The 22140-nt window shown below is 42.9% G+C and overlaps 1 protein-coding gene across 1 annotated transcript in view; it reads left to right on the top strand.

Annotated features, from left to right (window-relative positions):
* Positions 1 to 22140, top strand: part of SMG6 (SMG6 nonsense mediated mRNA decay factor) — a 697848-nt gene that overhangs the window by 136744 nt on the left and 538964 nt on the right. The window contains exons 9-10 of the mRNA XM_082247741.1: positions 2121 to 2182; positions 21286 to 21431. Of these exons, the coding sequence (XP_082103867.1) occupies positions 2121 to 2182; positions 21286 to 21431 (208 nt within the window). The remainder of the gene's footprint in view (positions 1 to 2120; positions 2183 to 21285; positions 21432 to 22140) is intronic.

Raw genomic sequence — 22140 nt, 5'->3', positions numbered from 1 at the left:
CAGGATCACGGTAGCGTGATGATGTCGGTAGCCAGCCGGCTAAGCTATTTTCGTGCGTGTTTGTTCCGCACCCCTGTAAGTGCAATCTTTTTTTATTAGTGATTCAAGTTTTTTAAGTTTTTACACTATGGGGAGTTTTTTATCACTTGGGGAGTGTTCTGAAGTCGGACTATTCGCCGATTGGAAGGGAGCTCTATTCATTATCGGTATACACTCTGGAAACACAAGGCCCAGGCTGGGTTTCCCAGCTGCATCGCTCCTACTGGACTCAGGACAGGGTAAACTTTTTGCACCCTCTGGATATTATCAGGGTATATATATATATATATATATATATATATATATATATATATAATATATATATATATATATCTAATTATATTATATATATCATTTTGGACATGGATATTTGACTCTTTTATATCTGATCCCAGATGGGCTTGCTTGGGGATAATCTGCTAGATTTTTATCTGTGATATACCTTTTGGTTATTATTGATTTTCACTCTGGCAATCTCACTCCTGTTTTCAACATCAAGATCAAACATCATATCTGGTTCTATATTAAAGGTCCCATTATCCTTCCACGATAGATACTGAAAGTATATTTATATTTGATTTTTGAAGGCTCATATATTTTGGAAATCTGATCCTGAAGAAGCTTGCATTGTGGGCGAAACATGTTAATCGATACCCCCCCCCCCCCCCCTTGGGATCATCCAATATTTTTATGGATCATGTATGTTTGTTATTTAAATCCTTCTTGTCATCTAATCAAACTCGTGGTTTTTAGCTTTTTCTTGTGGGCACACTCCAATCCCCAATTTCCAGTGTCTTTGTTTTTCTAGTGAGACCTGGAATATACTTTGAATTTCTTATTCTATTAGGAGACGGTGCCAGAATTTTATATACAGGTATTTTCCCTCCACCCAATATTCTCCTATCATTCTGCTTTCATTACTCTATGAAAATGGAACGTGCTTTATGAATGGAGGACTGGCAGATGAATGAGTGAAAGGGTCCACGTATTCTGTTCATAGAGATTTTATTTGCATGCTTTCATGAATAGAACAGGGGAGTGGGAAGGGCAGACATAGTCAGCACTTTTAAGGCTGCTTGTGACCGGTCCAGTGGCTTGTATTAACCCCTGCAGTAACGGAAGATCACAGCAGTGGGTGTGTCAAGGGGTCAGAGGTATGAAGATTTCAACAGAAATCAACCACCAGCATGCAGGACACATGTAATTTGCTACTGTCCCCTGTGCTAATTAAAAAAATAATTACATTTCAGTTGTCAAGGCAGAGTTAGGGATTACAGCTGTATGATGTTTATGTTGGAAGGGACACCCCTTCCTTTCTGGGTATTTCAAGTTAAATTTTTCCAGTTGGGTACAGTGGATACGTCATAGCCTGTACAGTCAAAAATCAGCAAAACATAACTTGAGCTCTTTTCAAAAAGTGTAATTTGCTGCCGTTCTTTCTGTCCATTATCAGGAAACTTGATATATTTCAGTGGAAATATGCACTCAGGACAGTTTTATAACAAGTTGTAAGTTTTATCTGATGTAATAGTTTCTTTTCCTGCCTCACTTTAAGCCACACAATGCGTCATAGATGATAAATGCAAATATGTTTCTTTGAAAGACATCGCTATGAAGAATCTCATTAAATTCAATATGACAGCTTTTTTTTTGCAATATTAATGATGAACTTGTCACGTATCAGTTGAAAATACAACCGCACATGTTTTAGTTCATGTGTATTCAATGTTTCACTTATGTTTGAACAGAACAAGCAGCTGCTCTGCCTTTTTGTAAATCCAGATAGTCTCAACTGTATTTTATGAATGATTGTCACTAACTTTAACTTTAAATGAACAAAACATCCAGCAGAGGGCTTGTTTCAGAATCTGCTTGAGCTCTGCTCCTTAGAATGGCATGTGCCCATCCCAGCATGTGTGTGAGATTTAGGGCATGTCATTCATTTCCCATCTCCAGCAATTCGCCCCCACATCCCCAGGCCAGGTTATTTCAGCACCCAGGACTCCACTCCTTTCCCAGAATGTCGAAGGTTTTATTGTTTCTCTTTTCTAATTTTTTTTTTTTTTCCCTTTCCCATGCAGCTGAACAAACGCTTCCTGCTCAGCTTCCTGCATGCCCAGGGGAAGCTCTTCACCAGGATTGGGTAAGTGTGTTGGATCTGTGTCTTATTTTCCGACATTATGCATCTCTCTGGAATGTGAACTTCTCAGCCAAGCTGTGTTTATGGCTGAGGGCGCAGTGGGTGAAGTGCCCTCACTACTCCCTTGACATCCTCACTGAATGATGTTCTCAGCTGGGCCTGGGGATCTTGTGTTGTAGATCCTCAAATCCCCACCCCTATTAAAAATGACTTGAGTATTTCCATGAACATACAGATCTAATTCTTTGCACATGGTTCTCTGTCCCATTTCGAGGGCTATGGCACAAGACACTGCTTTTTAAAAAGCAATTCCATGCAAGCCTGTCATGCAAGGATAACTGGTGTGTGTTTTTGTGTGGGTTGATTGTTAGAAAATCCATGTTCTCATGAGTTATCACCTGGAAGTACTGCCCTAACTGATGCCTGTGTCATTAGTAATACATTCAGATCTCCTGTTTTAAGGACTGGGTGTGCAAGGAGGACGTATGAGTTGGAATAAAATTAAATCTGAACTTTATACGTCCTGTTTTTTGCACACCCATCCCCCTACTCGAGCAAGGATCCAAACTTCAGACACCCCTTCTGGGAGAGAGCTGCCTAATACACCATATAAAACCTGACTGAGAACACCTAGCTTTGAGCTGAAGCACCCCACAAATTTTTCTACTTACCTAGATGTCTTGTGTAAAGGGTTTCACCATAGATTCTTTTGCACCTCACATGTTGCGAAGGTTCACAGTTATAAACTCTAGGTAGCCCAGTAGGTGACTTTGGTAGTTCTGATATTGGAAATAAAAGGAGATCTAAAAATTATTTCACACCCAATATTATGCTCGCTTGTGATCCTGACTTGTCAGATTAGGGTGGAGCTTACCTTTTATTTGACCATGCATAATGTATTACAAAGCTACTACTAAAATGTAATCGTAATTCTACAGTACAGGACACATAATATGCATACATCATGGGTAATAAGTGTGTACCTTCAGGTGATCAGACACTGGCAAAGCTTTAGTGGACACGGCCTCCTAACCCTACCCTACTTCATGAGTCCTCAGTTTTGCGCTAGTGTCTGAATGTGATATATTTTTTTTTTTTTTTTCATGGAGAAAATCATCCTGGTCTTAGTTTCTTTTTCTTTTTTTTTTTTTCTTCTTTTTCTACTGATTCTTTAATCAAGCCCTCACTTTCTTCCAATGCCAGCGCAAAAGCTGTGTATCCGGATTGGCCCAGCTTTGGTAAAAGCTTGGGAGCCGTACCCAAACTCCATGCTGTGGAGGTGACCTCTGTTTCTTTTGGCATGGGATCCTGCATGGGTGCTCACCTTGGCCCTTAGTGCAGTGCGTTGAGTCAACAGCAGGGTGCTATACAGGTCCAGAGTTATGGTCCATCACTTTGGATCCCAGTTCCTGAAGACCCCTTTAAGGGTTTGCATACTGTGACGGGTGAAGCTTGGACCTTTATTTGCAACCCAGGATTATTTTAAACTGTTTTGATACCCAAAAGCAACATATATTATATTGCAGCTTACCAATTCTTGTGTGGCTGCATTTATTTTCTTTTTTTATGTTTTCTATCCTTTTTCACCTGGTGATCTAACCGGTAAGTCAGTCGTTTTTCAAAAGAACAGGTTGTTTTGCATATGTAGGAGTGAAAGGGTTGGGACAAACCATTTTGCCGCCATCAGGGGTGATTATGATAACCGTTTATGTATATCCTTTATCCCAAAAGGAAAAAAAAAACTTTTACTTGTTGTTTATAAAGTGTTAGCAGGAGTTTGGCTTCAATTTGTTTGTAAATCTAGATCTGCTAGTACATGTAACACTCCCCTCCCTCCAGATTAACAATGCTACTGTCCAAAGGTGCCCCTGTGTGCTCATTGATCCAGAGTGGGGGCACTCTTATACAGGAGGTGTTACTGGCCAGATCACAGGGTGGAAACAAAGGGCAAAAAGCCTAAAGAAAACCTAGGCAGCTCTATATCTGATTGGTAAGCTGCCATATGTTACGTTTTTGGTTTTGGGTCTAATACCGCATTAAGTTAAGATAGGGTCCTCCTGTATGTGTCCGTTGTTTTTTTTTTTTTTTTAAATGAACTATATTTGTGTATTCACCTCGCATAGCCGTTCACGTCCCTGTCCCTCCCAAAGGTTTCACCTGTCCTCTCAATCTGTTTGTCCTTTTTCATTGCTCACACTTTTTCAGTTGCCATCCCTTTCTGGATGGGCCTTTGTTGCTGCTAGAGGGAAGAAAAAAAAAAAAACACACAACACACTCCTCCCCCAGGAACGTGAACCAGGATCGTGGTTGGCAGAAAGCCAAACGAGGGGGTTGGGGGGGGGGGGCTACGCTCTCACCCCCTCGTTTGGCTTTTTTGCTCCACTGGCCTGCGCCAACTGTGCTTCTTTTTTCCATCCCACCAACTTGTGTGCCTCCGAATCTAATTCCACTGTCACCAGCGACGTCACCCCTGGTACCAGCAGAGTAGACCAGAGAGCTTTCAGAGAAAGGCTAGGCAGGCCTATTGTGTTCCTGGGCAAGACACAGGTTTGCAACAACTTCAATGCAGGAGGTTGTAGTTTCAGCGCCTGCAGGTTGTTGAATGTCTGCTCTACCTGTTTCCGGGCGCACGCCAAGACCATGTGCCCCAACCAACTCTTTCAGAAGAAATGACTGACCGATTTACATGTCGACACCCTGGCTTTCTTCCTTAGATTTAGTAAAGTTTCTAAACCAGGGTTTCACAGAAGGGTTTCAGACAGGGTTAGTCGCTCTTCCGGCAACTACGGTGGAGTGTAACAATTTGCAGTCTGCCCTATTGGACCCTGCCACAGTCAACACCTTGTTACAGTCTGAGGTGGACAAAGGTTTTATGATTTGGCCTTTCGGCGCACCGCCTTTTTTTTGTTGGCGCACCAACCCGCTGGGCATCGCCACCGGGAAGTACAACAATAATAAAAGAAAAAACGTTGATTATTGACATTTTGGCTCCTCATTCTGTTATCACGCCTAGCCTCAATTCTCTCATCCCCTCAGAGGAATTTTCTCTACAGTACGCCTCCATGGACAATGCCATCCAGGTGATCTTGCAGGCCGGTGAGGCTGCCTGGCTTGTCAAGACGGACATATCCGATGCCTTCAAATTACTGCCCATTCACCAGTCATTGTGGCACCTGCACGGTGTCAGGTGGGGGAGGTTTTACTATTTTGCTGTCCGCTTGACTTTGGGGGCCAAGAGCAGCCCAAAAATGTTTGACATGTTCGCAGAAACCCTGTGCTGGCTCCTTCTGAACGTCAGCCGCTGTCCAGTGATAATTCATTACCTGGATGATTTCCTGACTTTAACACCTCAGTTTAACCAAGACTGTGAACCTTTTCTCCACCCCAGGGGTTCCGGTGGCTCCAGCCAAGATCATAGGCCCCACCACCAAGCTGACCTTTTTAGGCATTTGCCTGGATTCAGTCATCATGCAGGCTAGCCTTCCCGCAGATAAGGTTCAGAGAATCAGGGCTGACGTTGAGTCTTTCCTCCACAGAGGTTCCACGAGACGGAGGGATCTGCAGTCTCTCCTGGGTTCTCTGAACTTCGCTGTGAGGGTCATTCCCCAAGGCCACGCTTTTGTGTCTTGACTTCTCAGTCTGCTCCCGGGCCTTCCGCACTTGTTAGCATTATCTCACTGGAAGGTCAGGCCAGGGCGGACTTGTGCATATGGGGCAAGTTCCTGGCCCACTGGAATGGCATGAACATGTTCATTCCGCCGTTCAGACTGCTCCCCAGTGTTATGGACTGATGGTGGCGGGCCATGCCTGGTTCGCGGCCATTTGGGGCAACAGGTGGTTCAGGGATAGTTGGCCGCCGGAAACTTTAAACCTGCCATCTTTCAACTCCACTTCGGGCCTTTTCGAGATTTACCCCATAGTAGCAGCTGCTAGGGTATGGGGGCACCTTTGGGCGGGCCAAACCGTAAAGTGCTTAATCGACAACGTGGCAACAGGTGACATCATCAACAGAGGGTGGTCCTCCTCCCTCACCATCGTGAGTTTAGTCAGAAGGCTCACTTGGCTGGCTGCCACATTGCACTTCCACTTTGTTTGCGAGCACGTGCCAGGCATTCTTAACACAGCAGCTGATGCCCTTTCTCATTCTAGTTTACAGGTCTTCTTCCAGGCACATCCCACGGCAGAGGAAATCCAGGACTAACCACCGCTGTTACAGGAACTCATCCTGGATTAGCTGTTCTCAAGACCCACGGGAACATGCTAGCCCAGTCAGCACTGTCACCCAACAACATAGGCGCGAACTCTGACCTTCTTCATCAGATTCATCACGGAGTTCAATATTTTGGACCCGTTGTCTTTGGACACCATCATGGCGTTTTCTTCCTTCTTCCTTTTGAACTTGAAACTTGCGCACAGTACAATTAAACTTTACCTCTCCGGTGTTCAGTTTCACATCATCAACATGTACCCCAGTCACAGTACCTTCATGGCATCAAGTCCAATCAAGAACATTTTAAAAGGCGTCCTTCTGTTGGAAGGCCGCAAGCCCACGTTTCGTTGACGGCAGCAGGTTCTGGGCTTTGTCCGACTTGTTGGACACCAAGCCGTTTGAGGCAAGGACCAATGATGCCATCAAGACAGCCATGTACCTGGCCTTCTACGGGTTCCTGCAGCCAAACTAGTTCACCGTGGGGAACTCGTTCGGCACCACCATGTTGAGGGCAGACCTAGTTAAGGTTGACCATCATATTGTCCTGACACACCGGGAGTCCAAGACCAATCAATTGGGGCCACCAGTCGACATACCACTGTATCCTTCTTAAAAGAAATGGTGCCCAGTTGTTAGACCGTCTTTATCTGGGGGTAGCGGTCAGGTCAGTGATGCTCCCCTGCTGAGCCTCCACAGCAGGCCTCACCATGCCCAGGTTCGTTAAGTACTTGAGAACCCTGCTGAGTAAGTTAGGGTGCGATCCCGCTGCCTTCTCTGGTCATTTGTTTTGCATAGGGGCAACCACGGCAACCTCCAGCCATAGCATTCTGGTGCATATCAAAAGACTATGGTGGTGGAAATCCTACACTTATTACAGGTACATACCCCAACCTAAAGATGAGCTCAGACAGGCGTTCCGAGTTTTAGCCAAATGACTTTCGGTGTATCTTTCCCCTTTGTATACGATGCACTTGTATTAAAGTTTGCTTGCACACTCTCTTTTTGCCCTCTTTATTTTACAGGCCTGCCCAAACAACGGGTTTGGCACTCTACTAGCGTAGTTATTTAATTATGCCATGTTCTTCATCTCTGCTCTATTCCCTGACCACAAATGGGAAGGCGGAGCCTGCAGTTGTGGGAGGGGAGGAGCCACCTACTTAAGGTCGGGCCCCCCACCTCTTCTGGGCTGTTGCAGGATCCGTTTATTTCTCCCACCTCTGCCCCTTTTCTACAACATTCCCTTCTTCTTCCTTCTTGGCAGGCCCTCTTTATTTTACAGGCCTGCCTGAACGACGATTTTGGCATACTACTACCGTAGGTATCTACTTATATCATATTCTACATCTCGGCTCTATTCCCTGACCACAAATATATATATATATATATATATATATATATATATATATATATATATATATATATATATATATATATGATATATAGATTAAAGGATAAACTAATCCCAAAAAGTTATAACCCCTGCGGGGATGCACGTTTAAGAATGTTAATAAAAAATGATACCAAATGGTATTTTACATAAAAAATGAAATGTATTGTGGAATAATAAAATGATTGTATATTACCGACTCTTTGCAAAATCATACAAAGGTGGTTTTTACAAAAATATTTTTGCCTCCTATCGCATAGATTATTGAAAAGTATTTTTCTAAACCATTCCTTCTAAGAAATTTTCTCCAAAAATTCTCAACGAATATACTATATATTCAAACAAGCTACAAAAGTTGCTTCCCATGCATAAAAAGTATAATCAACCAATAGTGAGAATGGACCTTAAGGAGAGTAGAAATCGAATACTTTCCATTACTGTGTTTATGATTAAACACAACGGTAAAAAACAGATGACTAATCGAATTCCAGATCACTTGGGTCATACCCCTTCTGCAAAAATCTTTCAATGTACTGGCCTGCTCTTGATAAGCTTGCAATTTAGAACAGTTGCAACGTATTTGTCTGAATTGGCCTTTGGGGATAGATGTTAACCAAGAAAGGTGGTGACAACTGTCCAATGAAATGAAGCCATTCTTGTCTGTGGTCTTAATAAATGTTTTATTTACAAAACTATTGCCCTCCCTCGAAATAACCAAATGCAAATAGTTAATAGACTCAAAACTCCAATAATACCTAAATTTGATTCCCCAAGTATTGGAATTAAGGACCTCCCAATGTAATTGTGCAGGGAGGTCTCATCACCCCTCCACAAAAAACAGGGCATAGTCTGTAAACTGCCCCCCAAAAAAGAGATTAGAATTACTACAGGAAAAAATGGACCTTTCCTCCCATAGTGCAATAAACAGATTTTGCGAGGCTGGGGGCAAGTTTGGGCCCCATCGCTACGCCTGTTTTTTGTTTTACTTGCCTCCATAGAAGAAATAATTGTGTTCCATCCCAAACTGTAATAGCTCTAAGATGAAACGCTTCTGTTTTAATGGGAACCTTTTCAGTAAGCCGGTATATAAGGAGGATACATCAGCTGTCACCAATAAAATATCCCCCTCTACTATATGTGATTATTCATTAATACATTGGGTTGTGTCCTTAACCACTTTACTACCAGTCACGTAACCTCTACGTCATCAGACTTTGCGGGGTTATACCGGGATGATGCCTCTAGCTAGAGGCATCATCCCGGTACCGTTGTTTGAAGCCGACGGTCGGCTTTCCGTCGGTAACGATCGATGCGGCTCGGGAGCCGCTCGATCGTTACCCGGGGGGGCGGGAGGGGACGTCCCCCCCCTCCCGCCGCCTTCCGCGGCTTTGCTCGGGGCTACCGTCCCACCGGGAGCCCCGAGCACCCAGCCGGCACGTCCGCCGGCTGGATGGAGTCCCGATGAATGCCGGAAACGGCATCGATCGGGTCTCCGATGACGTAACCCGGAGGCGGCGTCCATGACGTCACGTCCGGGTTACTGTGCTGCAAAAGGCGGCAGATTTGAAAAACGGCTGTATGCAAAAATGCCGTTTTCGGCGTTTTGCATACAGGGAAGTGTAGTGGAGGGGTCTAGGGTCTTTTAGACCCTCGATCCCTCCATAAAGAGTACCTGTCACGACATATTGCTGTCACCAGGGATGTTTACATTGCTTGTGACAGCAATAAAAGTGATCAGATTTTTTTTTTTTTTAAAAACCTGTAATAAAGTTTAAAAAAAAAGAAAAAATAAATAGGAAAAAAAAAAAAAAAAAATGTAGCCGTCCCCGTCACCGTTAGCTCGCGCACAAAAAAAAACGTATACGCAAGTCGAGCCGCAAATGAAATCGCTGTTCAAACCACACATGTGAGGTATCGCCGCGATCGCCAGAGCATGAGCAATAATTAAAAAAAAAGAGCTACACTCTAACTCTAAACTGGTAACCGTTAAATAAATTTAAAGCGTCGCAGATTGAGATCTCTATTGACCGTAGTTTGTCGCCATCCCACGGGGGGGCGCAATTTTAAACCGTAACATGTTTGGTATCTATTTACTCGGCGTGACATCATCTTTCACAATATACAAAAAAAATGGGCTAACTTTACTGTTTAGTATTTTTTAAATGCAGTGAAATGTGATTTTTCAAATTTTTTCCAAAAAAATTGCGTTTTAAAGACCGCTGCGCAAATACCGCGTGACAAAAAATTTTGCAATGACCGACATTTTATTCTCCAGAGTCTTTGCTAAAAAAATATATATAATGTTTGGGGGTTCTAAGTAGTTTTCTAGGAAAAAATACTGGTTTTAACTTGTGAACAAAAAGTGTCCGAAATAGGGCTGGGGCTAAAGTGGTTAAGATAGGCAGGAGTGCCAATGGCAGTAAGAAAAAGTCAATGCATTTCCCTATCCGTGAAGTGATTAAATCTATGCCACTCACTATGGGTCTACCAGGGGGCTTCTCTAGACTTTTATGCTCTTTTGGCAGATATTAAAAATTCGGCACTCATGGGGCTAGCGGTATGAGTCATTTTTTTCTTTTTTACCTATAATCCCATCCTTGTATCCTCTGACAATGACTCGTTCAAGTTGGAATTAAAACAAATTTGTGGGCTCTTTTTCAATATTTCATACTTTTAGACATTTCTTCCAGATAATTTTCCTTATTAAGCAGTAAGGAAGCTGGGTGGATAACCAAATTATTTCAATCACATAGGGTCTTTATCCCTGTCATAAGATCCCCCTGGGCTCTGTGTTTAATTCTGCCCCTAGTGGCAGATATGCATATTTCCCTATTTTGAGAACTGCATTGAGAGTACAGTGTTCAATTGTATTCTAGGGTTTGCTTGTCTTCAGCTGAGAGAACTTGCAATCATTTAAAACTTTACATAAAAGCTTATAAATCTTTCATTTAAGGTCTTCATGTTATATAGTTTGAATGCTACAGTATCTCACAAAAGTGTTTGCACCCCTCACATTTTTGTAAATATTTTATTATATCCTTTTCATGTGACATCACTGAATAAATTACACTTTGCTACAATGTAATTTAGTGAGTTTACAGCTTGTATAACAGTGTAAATTTGCTGTCCCCTCAAAATAACACACAGCCATTAAGGTCTAAACCACTGGCAATAAAAGGAAGTACACCCCAAAGTTAAAATATCCAAATTTGATCCAAAAGCATCAATATTTTGTGTGGCCACCATTATGTTCCAGCACTGCCTTAACCCTCTTGGGCATGGAGTTCACCATAGCTTTACAGGTTGCCACTGGAGTCCTCTTCCACTCCTACATGGCGACATCACGGAGCTGGTGGATGTTAGAGACCTTGTGCTCCTCCACCTTCCATTTGAGCATGCCTCACAAATGCTCAATAGGGTTTAGGTCTAGAAACATGTTTGGCCAGTCCATCACCTTTACCCTCAGCTTCTTAAGCAAGGCAGTGGTCATCTTGAAGGTGTGTTTGGGGTCATTTTGTTGGAATACTGCCCTGCGGCCCAGTCTCCGAAGGGAGGGGGATCATGCTCTGCTTGTACATGTTGGCATTTATGGTTCCCTCAATGAACTGTAGCTCCCCAGTGCTGGCAGCCCCAGACCATGACAGTCCCACCAACATGCTTGACTGTTGGCAAGACACACTTGTCTTTGTACTCCTCACCTGGTTGCCGCCACACACGCTTGACACCATCTGGATCAAATAGGTTTTTCTTGGTCTCCTCAGACCACATGACATGGTTCCAGTAATCCATGTCCTTAGCTTACTTGTCTTCAGCAATGGTTTGCGGGCTTTCTTGTGCAACATCTTTAGAAGAGGCTTCCTTCTGGGACAACAGCCATACAGACCAATTTGATGCAGTGTGTGGCGTTGGTCTGAGCACTGGCAGACTGATCCCCTACCCCTTCAACCTCTGCAGCAATGCTGTCAGCACTCATACGTCTATTTCCCAAAGACAACCTCTAGATATGACGCTGAGCACATGCACTCAACTTCTTTGGTCGATCATAGCGATGCCTGTTCTGAGTGGAACCTGTCCTGTTAAGCCACTTTATGGCCTTGGCCACCGTGCTTCAGCTTAGTTTCATGGTCTTGGCAATCTTCTTATAGCCTAGGCCATCTTTATGTAGAGCAACAATTCTTTTTTTTTTTTTTTTAGATCCTCAGAGTTCTTTGCCATGAGGTGCCATGTTGAAGTACCAGTGACCAGTATGAGAGAGTGAGAGCAATGACACCAAATTTAACACACCTACTCCCCATTCACACCTGAGACCTTGTAACACTAACGAGTTACATGACACTGGGAGGGAAAATGGCTAATTGGGCCCAATTTGGACATTTTCACTTAGTGGTGCACTCACTTTTGTTGCCGGCGGTTTAGACATTAATGGCTGTGTTCAGTTATTTTGAGGGGACAGCAAATTTACACTGTTATACAAGCTGTACACACACTATTTTACATTGTAGCAAAGTGTAATTTCAGTGTTGTCACATTAAAAGATATAACAAAATATTTACAAAAATGTGAGGGGTTCTTTTGTGAGATACTGTATGTCCTAGATATATTTATCATTGTAAAAGAAAACATTTCACACTAACCCCCCCCCCCCCCCATTTTCTTTTTTTTTTGGGGGGAAAAAAAAACGGCTTTGAAAAAATGGGTAAAAAAAGCGGTTTCTCTATCGTTCATTGACGGACGCAGTCTCTGATCCATATCAGTAGGGTTATGCTGCCCCCTACCGTAGTAAGACACTAGGCAGAAAAAAGTTCTGGCTATCCCTATGGGCAGTCCCAGGGGGTAAATCCTCTCTTCCTGCATAGGATGTCAGTTTTAATCTGCCTAGTCAGGAGTAACGACCTAGTTCCTTACTGGGATCTCTGGTCCTGGCAAAGTTTTTTTTTTTTTTTTTTTTTCTCTAGATAATTTTTTTTTTTAGTTGGCTTTTCTTCGGATTTTATCCTGTGAGATCTTCAAGCAATTATGCCGGATCTTGTCGATGGGCTGGATGTATAGATCCAGTGGTCACCCCAACCGGCCAACAAGCGCGTGCAGGCCTTAGCTCTGCGTTGGTTCGGCCGTGAAATAGTCCCACTGGACGTGGGCTGGCCCCGCGACTTAACCACTTGCCGACCGGTCACGTTGACCGTACTGCGGCAAAGTGGCTCGATTCCGTCCAGCGACGTAGACCTACGTCGCTGGGCTCCTCCCCCTGTAGGCGGCTCCCGCTGTTTTCAGTCACATCGTGAGTCGGGCCAGGGGAGGAGCGGCGGCGATCGCCGCTGCTCTTCCCCGATCGTTGGGGAATCGAGTTTGGAGATCCGTCCGCTTGTGTAAACAGAGCGGGCGGATCTCCTAAGTGACAAGGAGTGACCGATTGCAGTGTTCAGCATAGTTCTGTCCCTGTGTCACTCAGTCACCTCCCCCCACACACGTTAGTAAGCACCAGGCATACATTAACCCCTCCCTCTCCAATAAAATTAACCCCTTCCCTGCCAGTGTAATTTTTATAGTAACAGTACATATTTATAGCACTGATTACTATAGAAATGTCACTGGTACCCCCAAAAGTATCAAAAATGTCAGTCAAGGGTCCGGTCTGTCCGCCGCAATGTCGCAGTCCCGCAAAAAAAATCGCAGATCGCCGCCATTACGTGTTAAAAAAAAACACCAAAAATGACAGAAATCTTTCCCTTTTAGTAAATGCAATAACTTTTGCACAAACCAATCAAATACGCTTATTGTGATTTTTTTTTTTTTTTTTTTTTTTACCAAACCGAAAACAATTCATATAAAAAAATGTTAAAAATATTTTTTCAAAATAAACGCTCTTTTTTTTTTATTTATAGCGCAAAAAGTAAAAATCGCACAGGTGATCAAATACCACCAAAAGAAAGCTCTGTTTGTGGGGAAAAAAGTATGTAAATTTAGTTTGGGTACAGCGTCGCATGCCTGCGCAATTGTCAGTTAAAGTCGCACAGCGCCGAATCGCAAAAAGTGGCCTGGACGTAAGACAGCAAAATCCTCCGGTGGTAAAGTGGTTAAACGTCTCGCCAAGTCGCACACGGCCAGGTCTAGGCCTGAGTCACAGCTTTCCTATTTGGCCGACAGCCCCCCCCACTTTGGCGGAGAAGGGTACTGTCAGGAGATGGCGCCTGCCTGTTCCGGTATGGTGAGTAAATGTTCCCACCTCCTTCTCCTGGCGGATTTTGGGGTGGACGCGGGCCCCTCCTTGGTACGGTTGGACTCACATTACCTGGTTCCTCTCTGTCCTGTCTAAAACGTGCCATGAGACAATCCTGCTAAAAGCAAAAGAGACTGTGTATATGATCACACCTGGATTTTTTTTTTTTTGTCTACTGTGCACACAGGCACTTAAGTCCCAGCGAAAAATGTACCTTGCATTCTAGCCTTCCTACAATCTGGTTCTAGCCTTCCTACAATCTGGTTTTGACCAGAACTTGGCCCTAAGTATTCTTAAAGGTCTTTACCTTGCCATTCTTTTTCAAAGGCCTCTAGCTTCACTTGCCTCTTTAAAAACCTTTCTTCAAGGTGTAGAAGAGATGTATGTTAAGCCCTGCAGCACCCTGTGTCTTTTCTTGGGATCTTATGAACAGATAAGGGATATCCCTTCTAGAGGATCTCTCGAACAAAGTAGACTTTTTGGTCACTATCCCTTCTTGGGGTGCTTTTACACTGCTCCACTGTGGTTTGGCTGCAATGCTGGAGCAGCCCAATGTGCTCAGTTTTTGTGTGGGTTACTTGCATTTTCCCATAGACTTCTATTATGTCCCGCATTTTAGGTGCGTTTTCTAAAAGTGCATTAAAAGTTCTGCTCGCTGTATCTTTGGTGCACTTTCAGAAAATGCACCAAAAACGACAGACATAATAGAAGTCTGAAGGAAACAGCAGGTAACCCACATGAAAACTGCAGGTACACTGCGCTGCAGCCGCGTTATGGCCAAACCAGAGTGGGCCAATGTGAACGAGCCCTTTTGTGTTTAACTGGTGGCCCTTTCCTGTAAAGAGCCTTTCCTCATCCTTCACAGTGTCTTGTGCTAAAGGCCATTCTCTCTTCCGAACCTGGCCTTAACTTTCCACTTCATTGAGGACATTGTGCTCCCATCCTTATTCCCTGCTCCTAAGCATCCTAAGGATGTCTCTCTACATTGCCTGAACGTAGTCGGAGCCATTAGAAAATACCTAAACACTACTGCTCCAATCAGACGGACCGATTCCCTGATTGTCTGTTCTCTGGCCCCCACAAGGGACACTCTGCTTCAAAGGCCACCATTGCACAATGGGTACAAAATCTGATTGCAAAAGCTTACATTCTAAAAGCAAAATTTCCTCCTGCACTTCTATCTTCACATTTCACCAAGTGAACACCCAATCTTCTGCTGATTTAACTTTCAGCCATAAGATTCTAGCAACTGTTCTCAAGGGTATTTTGCCGGTTGTTGTTGGGCCTTATGCACAGTTCTGTGTGCCTCTTTGCTCACCCTTTTTATTTGTTTCTTGGTGATATCCCATGGTGTATGTATATTCTGCCTGTGTCCTGTACTGTATGATTAAGATTCTTTGACTTGCTGTAAACTCTATGTCTTGGAGTGCAAGACATGCCAACACTCCCTTCCATTCCTTGTTTTGCTCTGCATTGCTTGCTGCAAAAGGACTCTCGGAGTCTAGTAGGGTTATGGGGGAACTTTGCCAGTGTTCAGTCTACTTAGTTTTTAAGGTGTGGGTTCAGGGAAACTATCAACTGCTGTTTTACATGCTGTTCATACTTATTCGGTCACGATTTCTAATTTCTGATTCTACAAAAAAGCTGGTGGATCCTTCTGCTCTATCGCTACCCTCCGTTCATGTTCTCAATGCAGCTAAGGATTTTGGAGCTAAGGTGGCAACTTTGCACATACTCAATATCTATGCTGAGCATTTCCTCCCCATCACATCTGAGCAGCACATGTGACTATAGAGTCACATATGTGGGCAAATACACAGTGGTAAATGATGGCCCACTCCTTCCCTTCTCTATGCCCACTAACCAGCTAAACACAATGGGGATGGGATATTACATGTAGTTTAATGGTGGCTTTGCCTCCCTCTTTCTAAGACACAGGCTGCTGGGCTGTGAAAAAGCCTGTGTCTGGCAGAAATCTGCCCACGCCTTGTTATTTTCTACAAAATATATTTTTTCAAATATATATTTGATTTTTTAAACTATATTCCAAAAGCGTTTTTTTTTTTTTTTTATTATTTTTAAACATGTGACCAGCAACAGAGGATTAGAAGCTCCTCCTTAGGTTTCCATGCAGACAGGCTAGTATAGAGCTAGGTCATGTTACTGCTGTATATTGATTGGGAAATTAAACTTAGATGGTGTTTTTTTTTTTTTTTTTTTTTAAATTAGTGTCATCCACATGCAGAAATAGGACAATGTATATAGTGTGTGTTTAGTATCACTTTAAGGTACATACATATAACCCATGATTTATGAAGATTCTTCCCATGTCTTTTACTGTACTTAGACATAAAATGTACAGGTAAAACATTTTTTTTTTTTTTTTTTTATCCTTTTGGGTGGAGATGTGTTAAGGCCTCTGGCAGTTTTTTTTTCTGCTTTCTCTGGTTTAGTTGGGGTGATTTTTGCTTAAAGTAAATTGTAAATTATTCAGTTTTATTAAAAATTAACATGGTATACTTACCTGCTCAGTGCAAAGTGTTCCTAGCCTTTCCTCCCTGCTGAGTGCCTCCAAAGCAAGCTGCTATTGTGCCTTTTGCTGCATCGTGCTCAGGGGGGAGCTACTTGCAGAAGGTTTTTTTTTTTTTTTTTTTACTTTATTGCGGATGTAGCAGGTTTTCCGGGCATTGGGTCTGATATGGGTCTGCCATTGTTACCGGTGACACCTTCAGCCCATTTAAGCTGTGTGTGAGAGTTGAGAATATGGCCATTCCGGCATCTTTGGATTGTTTTTTTATTTGAAAATGGGGATGGGAGAAGGGAATGAGTGGGATACTTGTCTGGCTCAACTAGGTACAACTGGGACACTTTGCAGAAAAATGACTGTTAGCGCTGTCTTGACGCCAGCTAGATGCGACCAACGCTTACTGAAGCTTGAAAAATGCTTGATCACTGAACTGTGCTAGAACTTGACTTGTAACACCATTGGTTAACTCAAAAGATCCTGGACTGTAGTAAGCCTTGACTCTTGACACTCTGTTTAGCTCAAAAGTCATGTGAACAGCTCTCTCCAGCCCTTCACTGACTGAGGTAGCTCCTTGTAACTGCTTGTGCTGCTGCAACTCTCAACACTGTACACTGCACACTGTAAACATAACTCTTCAGGGCCCAACCGTTGGCGCCCCCTTTACACTTTCAGGGTCCTCTACCAGGCACCCCTCAGCACTTCAGGGTCCTCTCACTAGGCACCCCCTTTACCGCTAGCATGCTCCTGGATCCCTTGGATCTTCACCGGAACGGTCCCCTCTCAGCTAGGTAGACCCCCAGGGGCAGTTGCAGTACTCACAAACTTGGAATGCTTTCATGAAACTGGGCCCCGTCAACTCTGCTGGTCCTCGGCACACCGGATTCTCTCTGCAGCTCAGCTCGGCTCTCTATACCCTTAGGCAAGCCGCTCAGGACACCCAATCCTACTGACAGGCGGAGAGACACAGCTGTACTCTCCCTCCTGTGACTCTGCTTCCCACCAAAGATGCTGTGTCATGCGCTCCCCTCAAACGTATACCCACTCCCAGAATCCTGTGCGGCACAATCTGCATTTCTGGGGTAGATACAGGCCTGAATGTGCCACTCATTGGGTTTCCTCCACTGCCCGATGAGAACCCTTCTCATGGAGCCAGTGGGGAGAATCCCCTATCTCAATAGCAACACCTGGGAGACATGACAGCCCAGCTGAAAATTATGGCCCTGCTGTTAGGCAGCCAAGGCCCACTATACTTTGCCTAGCACCTACCTTGTAGGGTGCTACACGGCGAATGCATTTAGGTAGAAAAAAAATTTGTCGAAGGTTCTGAAATTTTAAACCACTTTTTTTGCGTTGTACGTGAACACTAATTTCTGTGCACGTTCACGGAATGTGCAGATGTGAACGGAGCCCAAGACTGCATTTCATCTTATGGCTAATGAACAAAACTTTTAAAATTTGCCTCTAGTGAATGCTCTGGCAGTATTCTGTGTGTTCTAGTTGTTAATTCACAAGTTAACAAACTATGTTCCCAGAAGCCCATTGTCGTCGCCAAGATAAATAAGAAATCACCACCGAGGCTTCTATTCAGTGGCTGTAGAAGGCTGCATTGATGATCCATATTTTTATCACAGACAAAAGCTCTCCTAAATATCTAATAGACAGGAATTTGGTCATCCTAGCTGCCTGCATATAAAGGATTAGTCCACCATGTTCTACCTGAACAGTCTTATGTGACTAGGAAAGCAGATCCTTCTAGATTCAGCCATATTTTGATGAATCAAATGAAGATTCTTCCACCTTGATAAACAAACCAGATCATTAGATTTGTAGGCTTCTTTTTATTTTCAGAAGGATTTCGCCTTCTTTGCCAGAAGTGAAACCTAACCCTAGTGTTAAATGAGACAACTACTGTAAAAGCATTACTTGGTGATAAAACGTATATAACACAACAAAGGGATAAGCTATATGATCAGAATAGCATACAAAACTATCCTATTTTAACAATTTATATAAAATTGCAAAAGACTAAACTGGAAAAAAAAATCCTGTTTTCCTTAGTTTCTGCTATAAAACTTTGCAAATAGTCTTTCTTTATGAATTTAGGCAGAATGCATTCTACTACATTTCTTTGGTTAAAGAAAACGCCAAATGTTTATGAACCTGTTTGAAAGCTATAGAAGCTACAAACTATGGTGTATATATTTAAAATGTATCAGCCCTGATGTTCTGAGTGCCAGTCTAGTTTGAGGACTTGAGAGCCTGCACAGTACAAATACCCCCAAAAACCCATTTTGAAAAATACACTCCAGGGTATTTAGTAAAAAGTTGTGATTTTATTTATTTTTTTATCACAATTTGTTTTATTTTTGGACATTTTGATGAAAATGTAAATGTATTTCACAAAACGTAATTTTAACAAGTTATTTTGCCATTGTGTCCTAAGTATACAATGACATGCCAAAACACATCTTTTCCGGAGTATGAGACTTTTGCTGCCTACACGCATGGAGGGGCCCAATACCAATGAGCACCTTCAGGCTTTCAAGGGGCAAAACATTTTGCATCTGCTTTCCTAGTTATAACCTTTCTCGAGGCCCTGAAGTGTTAGGACAGGATTAACATCCACAAAATGTGCACATTTTTCAAAGTAGATACTCCACAACATATTTACAGAAGAACACCCCCCCCCCCATCATAAGAGTTACAACAATGGATCCTTTGAAAATGTTTAGTAATGCCAATATACAAACGGGTACTGTTGTAATTGCAGGCTCTTTATTTTTCGCATACCTTTTGTTTTTTCCCCTTCCCAATGTTCTCCCGGTGGCCATGTTTACTAGGGGCAGATGAATCCATCTCCTTTTACTCCCTGGAACTCCGTCTGATTCTAGGTCCTACTCCTGGAAAAAGAAGCTCCCAGGATGCAGCCTTATGGCAGCTTTATGGCCAGGGTTGACATTACCAATGTCTTAAGAAACCAGGAAGTGGAAAAACAATATAATTAATGAATGTAAGATGATTTCATATCAACTTGCAGAGCTCTATGCTGTGCTGATTTTTATGGAAAGGGCAGAAAGGTCCACCTTAGAGGTGTAATAAGTCTTTTTTTGAATATCAATTTCTTTCTCTGGGTTTTTTTTAAAGTGAAAAAAGAGAAAATAAAAATTCTTTATAATAGCTGTTAGTTATGATACTACTCACACACAGAATGGGCTTATTTAAAATTAAACCCTAAAACACTCTGTTGGTCCCGATACCACATACGTGAGACTATTGTGCAGCCCAGCTGCAAAAGGGTCCAAAATCCAAGGAGTGCCTTCAAGCTTTCAAAGGGCATAAATTGGGAATCAAATTTCCTGACTACCTATCACTTTTTGGAGGCTCTTTGGAACCAGGACAGTATCTGACAAGGGGCGGCGCTCGTGGATCAGGCTCGCAGCGTCCCTTCTGCCGGAAAAAGCACAGAGGGAGAAGGGAGGAGCTAATCTGGTGTCTATTTCCTGATCCAGTTCGGCGCAGCGGCGCTATTGGAGCCCAGAACTGACATTCTAGCCACATGTGGATCGAATGTGGTTCTAGGAGTACAGTTGTTTGCAGGGAATGGCTGGGACTGATGTTTCGCCAGAACATAGTCATATGGGTCACTTCAGAGGGCAGGCAGAGACGTAGTCAATCAATAGGCCGGGTCAGTACAGATGGCTGGCAGAGGGGACATGGCACTGGTGTGGTTGATGGTCAGGAAAACTGTTGAATTAGCTCTATTGACACTGTTGATGGCTGCACTGGCTCTGGTGGCACTGGCACTGGTATGGCTAGTGATCAGGAATGTTGTTCCTGGCTACATTGGTCTTGTGACACCGGGGCTGATTTTGTTGACCCTGAATCCCATCCTCAGAAGTGAGCCATCTGGTTGTTTATGTACAACGACCAGTTGGCAAGTGGTTAAAACTGAAAGTTGGGCTAATAAATGCACAGATAAAATACATATTTGAAAATTGGTAAATGGGCCAGAAGAATTGTAATTTCATTCAGCTAGTTTTGTGATCCAAACACCTCTGCCAGACAACATTAGAAGGTCTTGGACCTCTCTGCAGTCTGCACCGCAGTAAAGCTGTACATTCTGGTCTAGGACCCGTCTTAAGCTTGAACTTGGCAATGAAGAAGCAGAAGCACTCTGATCCAATCATCTCTCAAGCACCATTAACTATTTTTAATGCTCATGCTGCTAGCATAAGTAAATATCAGTAAATAGATAGGAAGGAATATTAGATTTGTTTTTTAAACTTTTTTTTTTTTTTTTTTTTTTTTTTTTTATACATTGCTTTCTGGTTTCAGGCCCTGGCCAAAATTATGTCCTACTTCCCTGGAGTCTTCAAGGGCATTTCATCTGGAATAGGGGAGGATTGGCTTTCTCAGTTAAGCACACCCTCCCACTTGCATGCCCTAACTAAAGGCATATGGATTCCAGGAAGTAAATACTACATTAATAATCTGCCCTTACTCAAAATGGCTGCAACAAGACAAGCTGGGGAGGGGGCTATATTTTTAAAGTGATTTTTCAACAAAATAAAGCATGGAGACATGAATAGATGGGTGAGTTTACTTTAAATATTAAAAATGAATGAAATAGCGTTTTTAGTTTGTGGTGATCAGAAACCGTTTAAACTTTTTAAGTTACATATATATTTTCCAGTTAGCCTTTTATGAATTGTTGTGCAGGTAAGAATATTATGATCTGATAAGGTTGAATCATCTTTTGTTCTAGAATGGAAACTTTCCATGTGGTTGTTGAGAAGGTTTTAAAGGATTTCCAGACCCTGCTCCAGCATAGTCCATCACCTATAGGCAGTGCAAGGATGTTGCAGCTCATGGCCATCAACATGTTTTCTGTGAACAACTATCAAAACAAAGGTACAAAATCCTTACCCTTTATGTGAAATTTACATGGTGGGAGAACTGTCGTAGGCTTCATTCATATGGACTTTTACATGCTGATAAGCCCTTGGCGTAAAATGTCTGGAGCTTTCTCTTGTCCTGAGAGCCACAGGTGCTGCATACAGCCGCCCGTACAAATTAATAGCTGTGGGGGATATACACTTGTAAATGCTAATGCAGAGGAGCATGTGTGTTTTGTGAGGACTTTTCAGCTTGTAAATATCTGTGTGTTGGCCATATATAGTGTACATCCTGTTGAATTTTATTTCTTTGAGGATTGCCAATGGCATATAATATCAGAGCCAACATAAGAGAAAAATTGCATGAACTTCTGCAGCATGTACTATAGCACAGTACCGAGACTCTGCAATTGCATATTCATTATTTTTGGTCATGGCCATCTAGAGAGGTGACATCCAGATCATGTGCAGGAAAACAAAGAAGATCTCCCAGTTACTGCACACTTTTGTCAGTGCTGTGCTTATACAATGGCATTGACTCTCCTGGCTGCTTAGTATTGATGAGCTTTCTCTGTTGGCCTGATAATCAGACATTGAATGCAACTCCTGATTGTTCAAAGCAAATAAGGTTCGAAACAAGCTAATCTGCCCAATAACTGTGTTGTGTGCTAGCACATTATTTGTGTGTGGGCTGACACTGCAGGTACCTGCAGCTGCATTTGTGT

This window comes from Pelophylax lessonae (assembly GCF_965119305.1).
Source record: "Pelophylax lessonae genome assembly, chromosome: 2".
Taxonomy (NCBI): domain Eukaryota; kingdom Metazoa; phylum Chordata; class Amphibia; order Anura; family Ranidae; genus Pelophylax; species Pelophylax lessonae.
The sequence above is the reverse complement of the archived record's forward strand: the minus strand, read 5'-3'. Positions and strand labels throughout refer to the sequence as shown.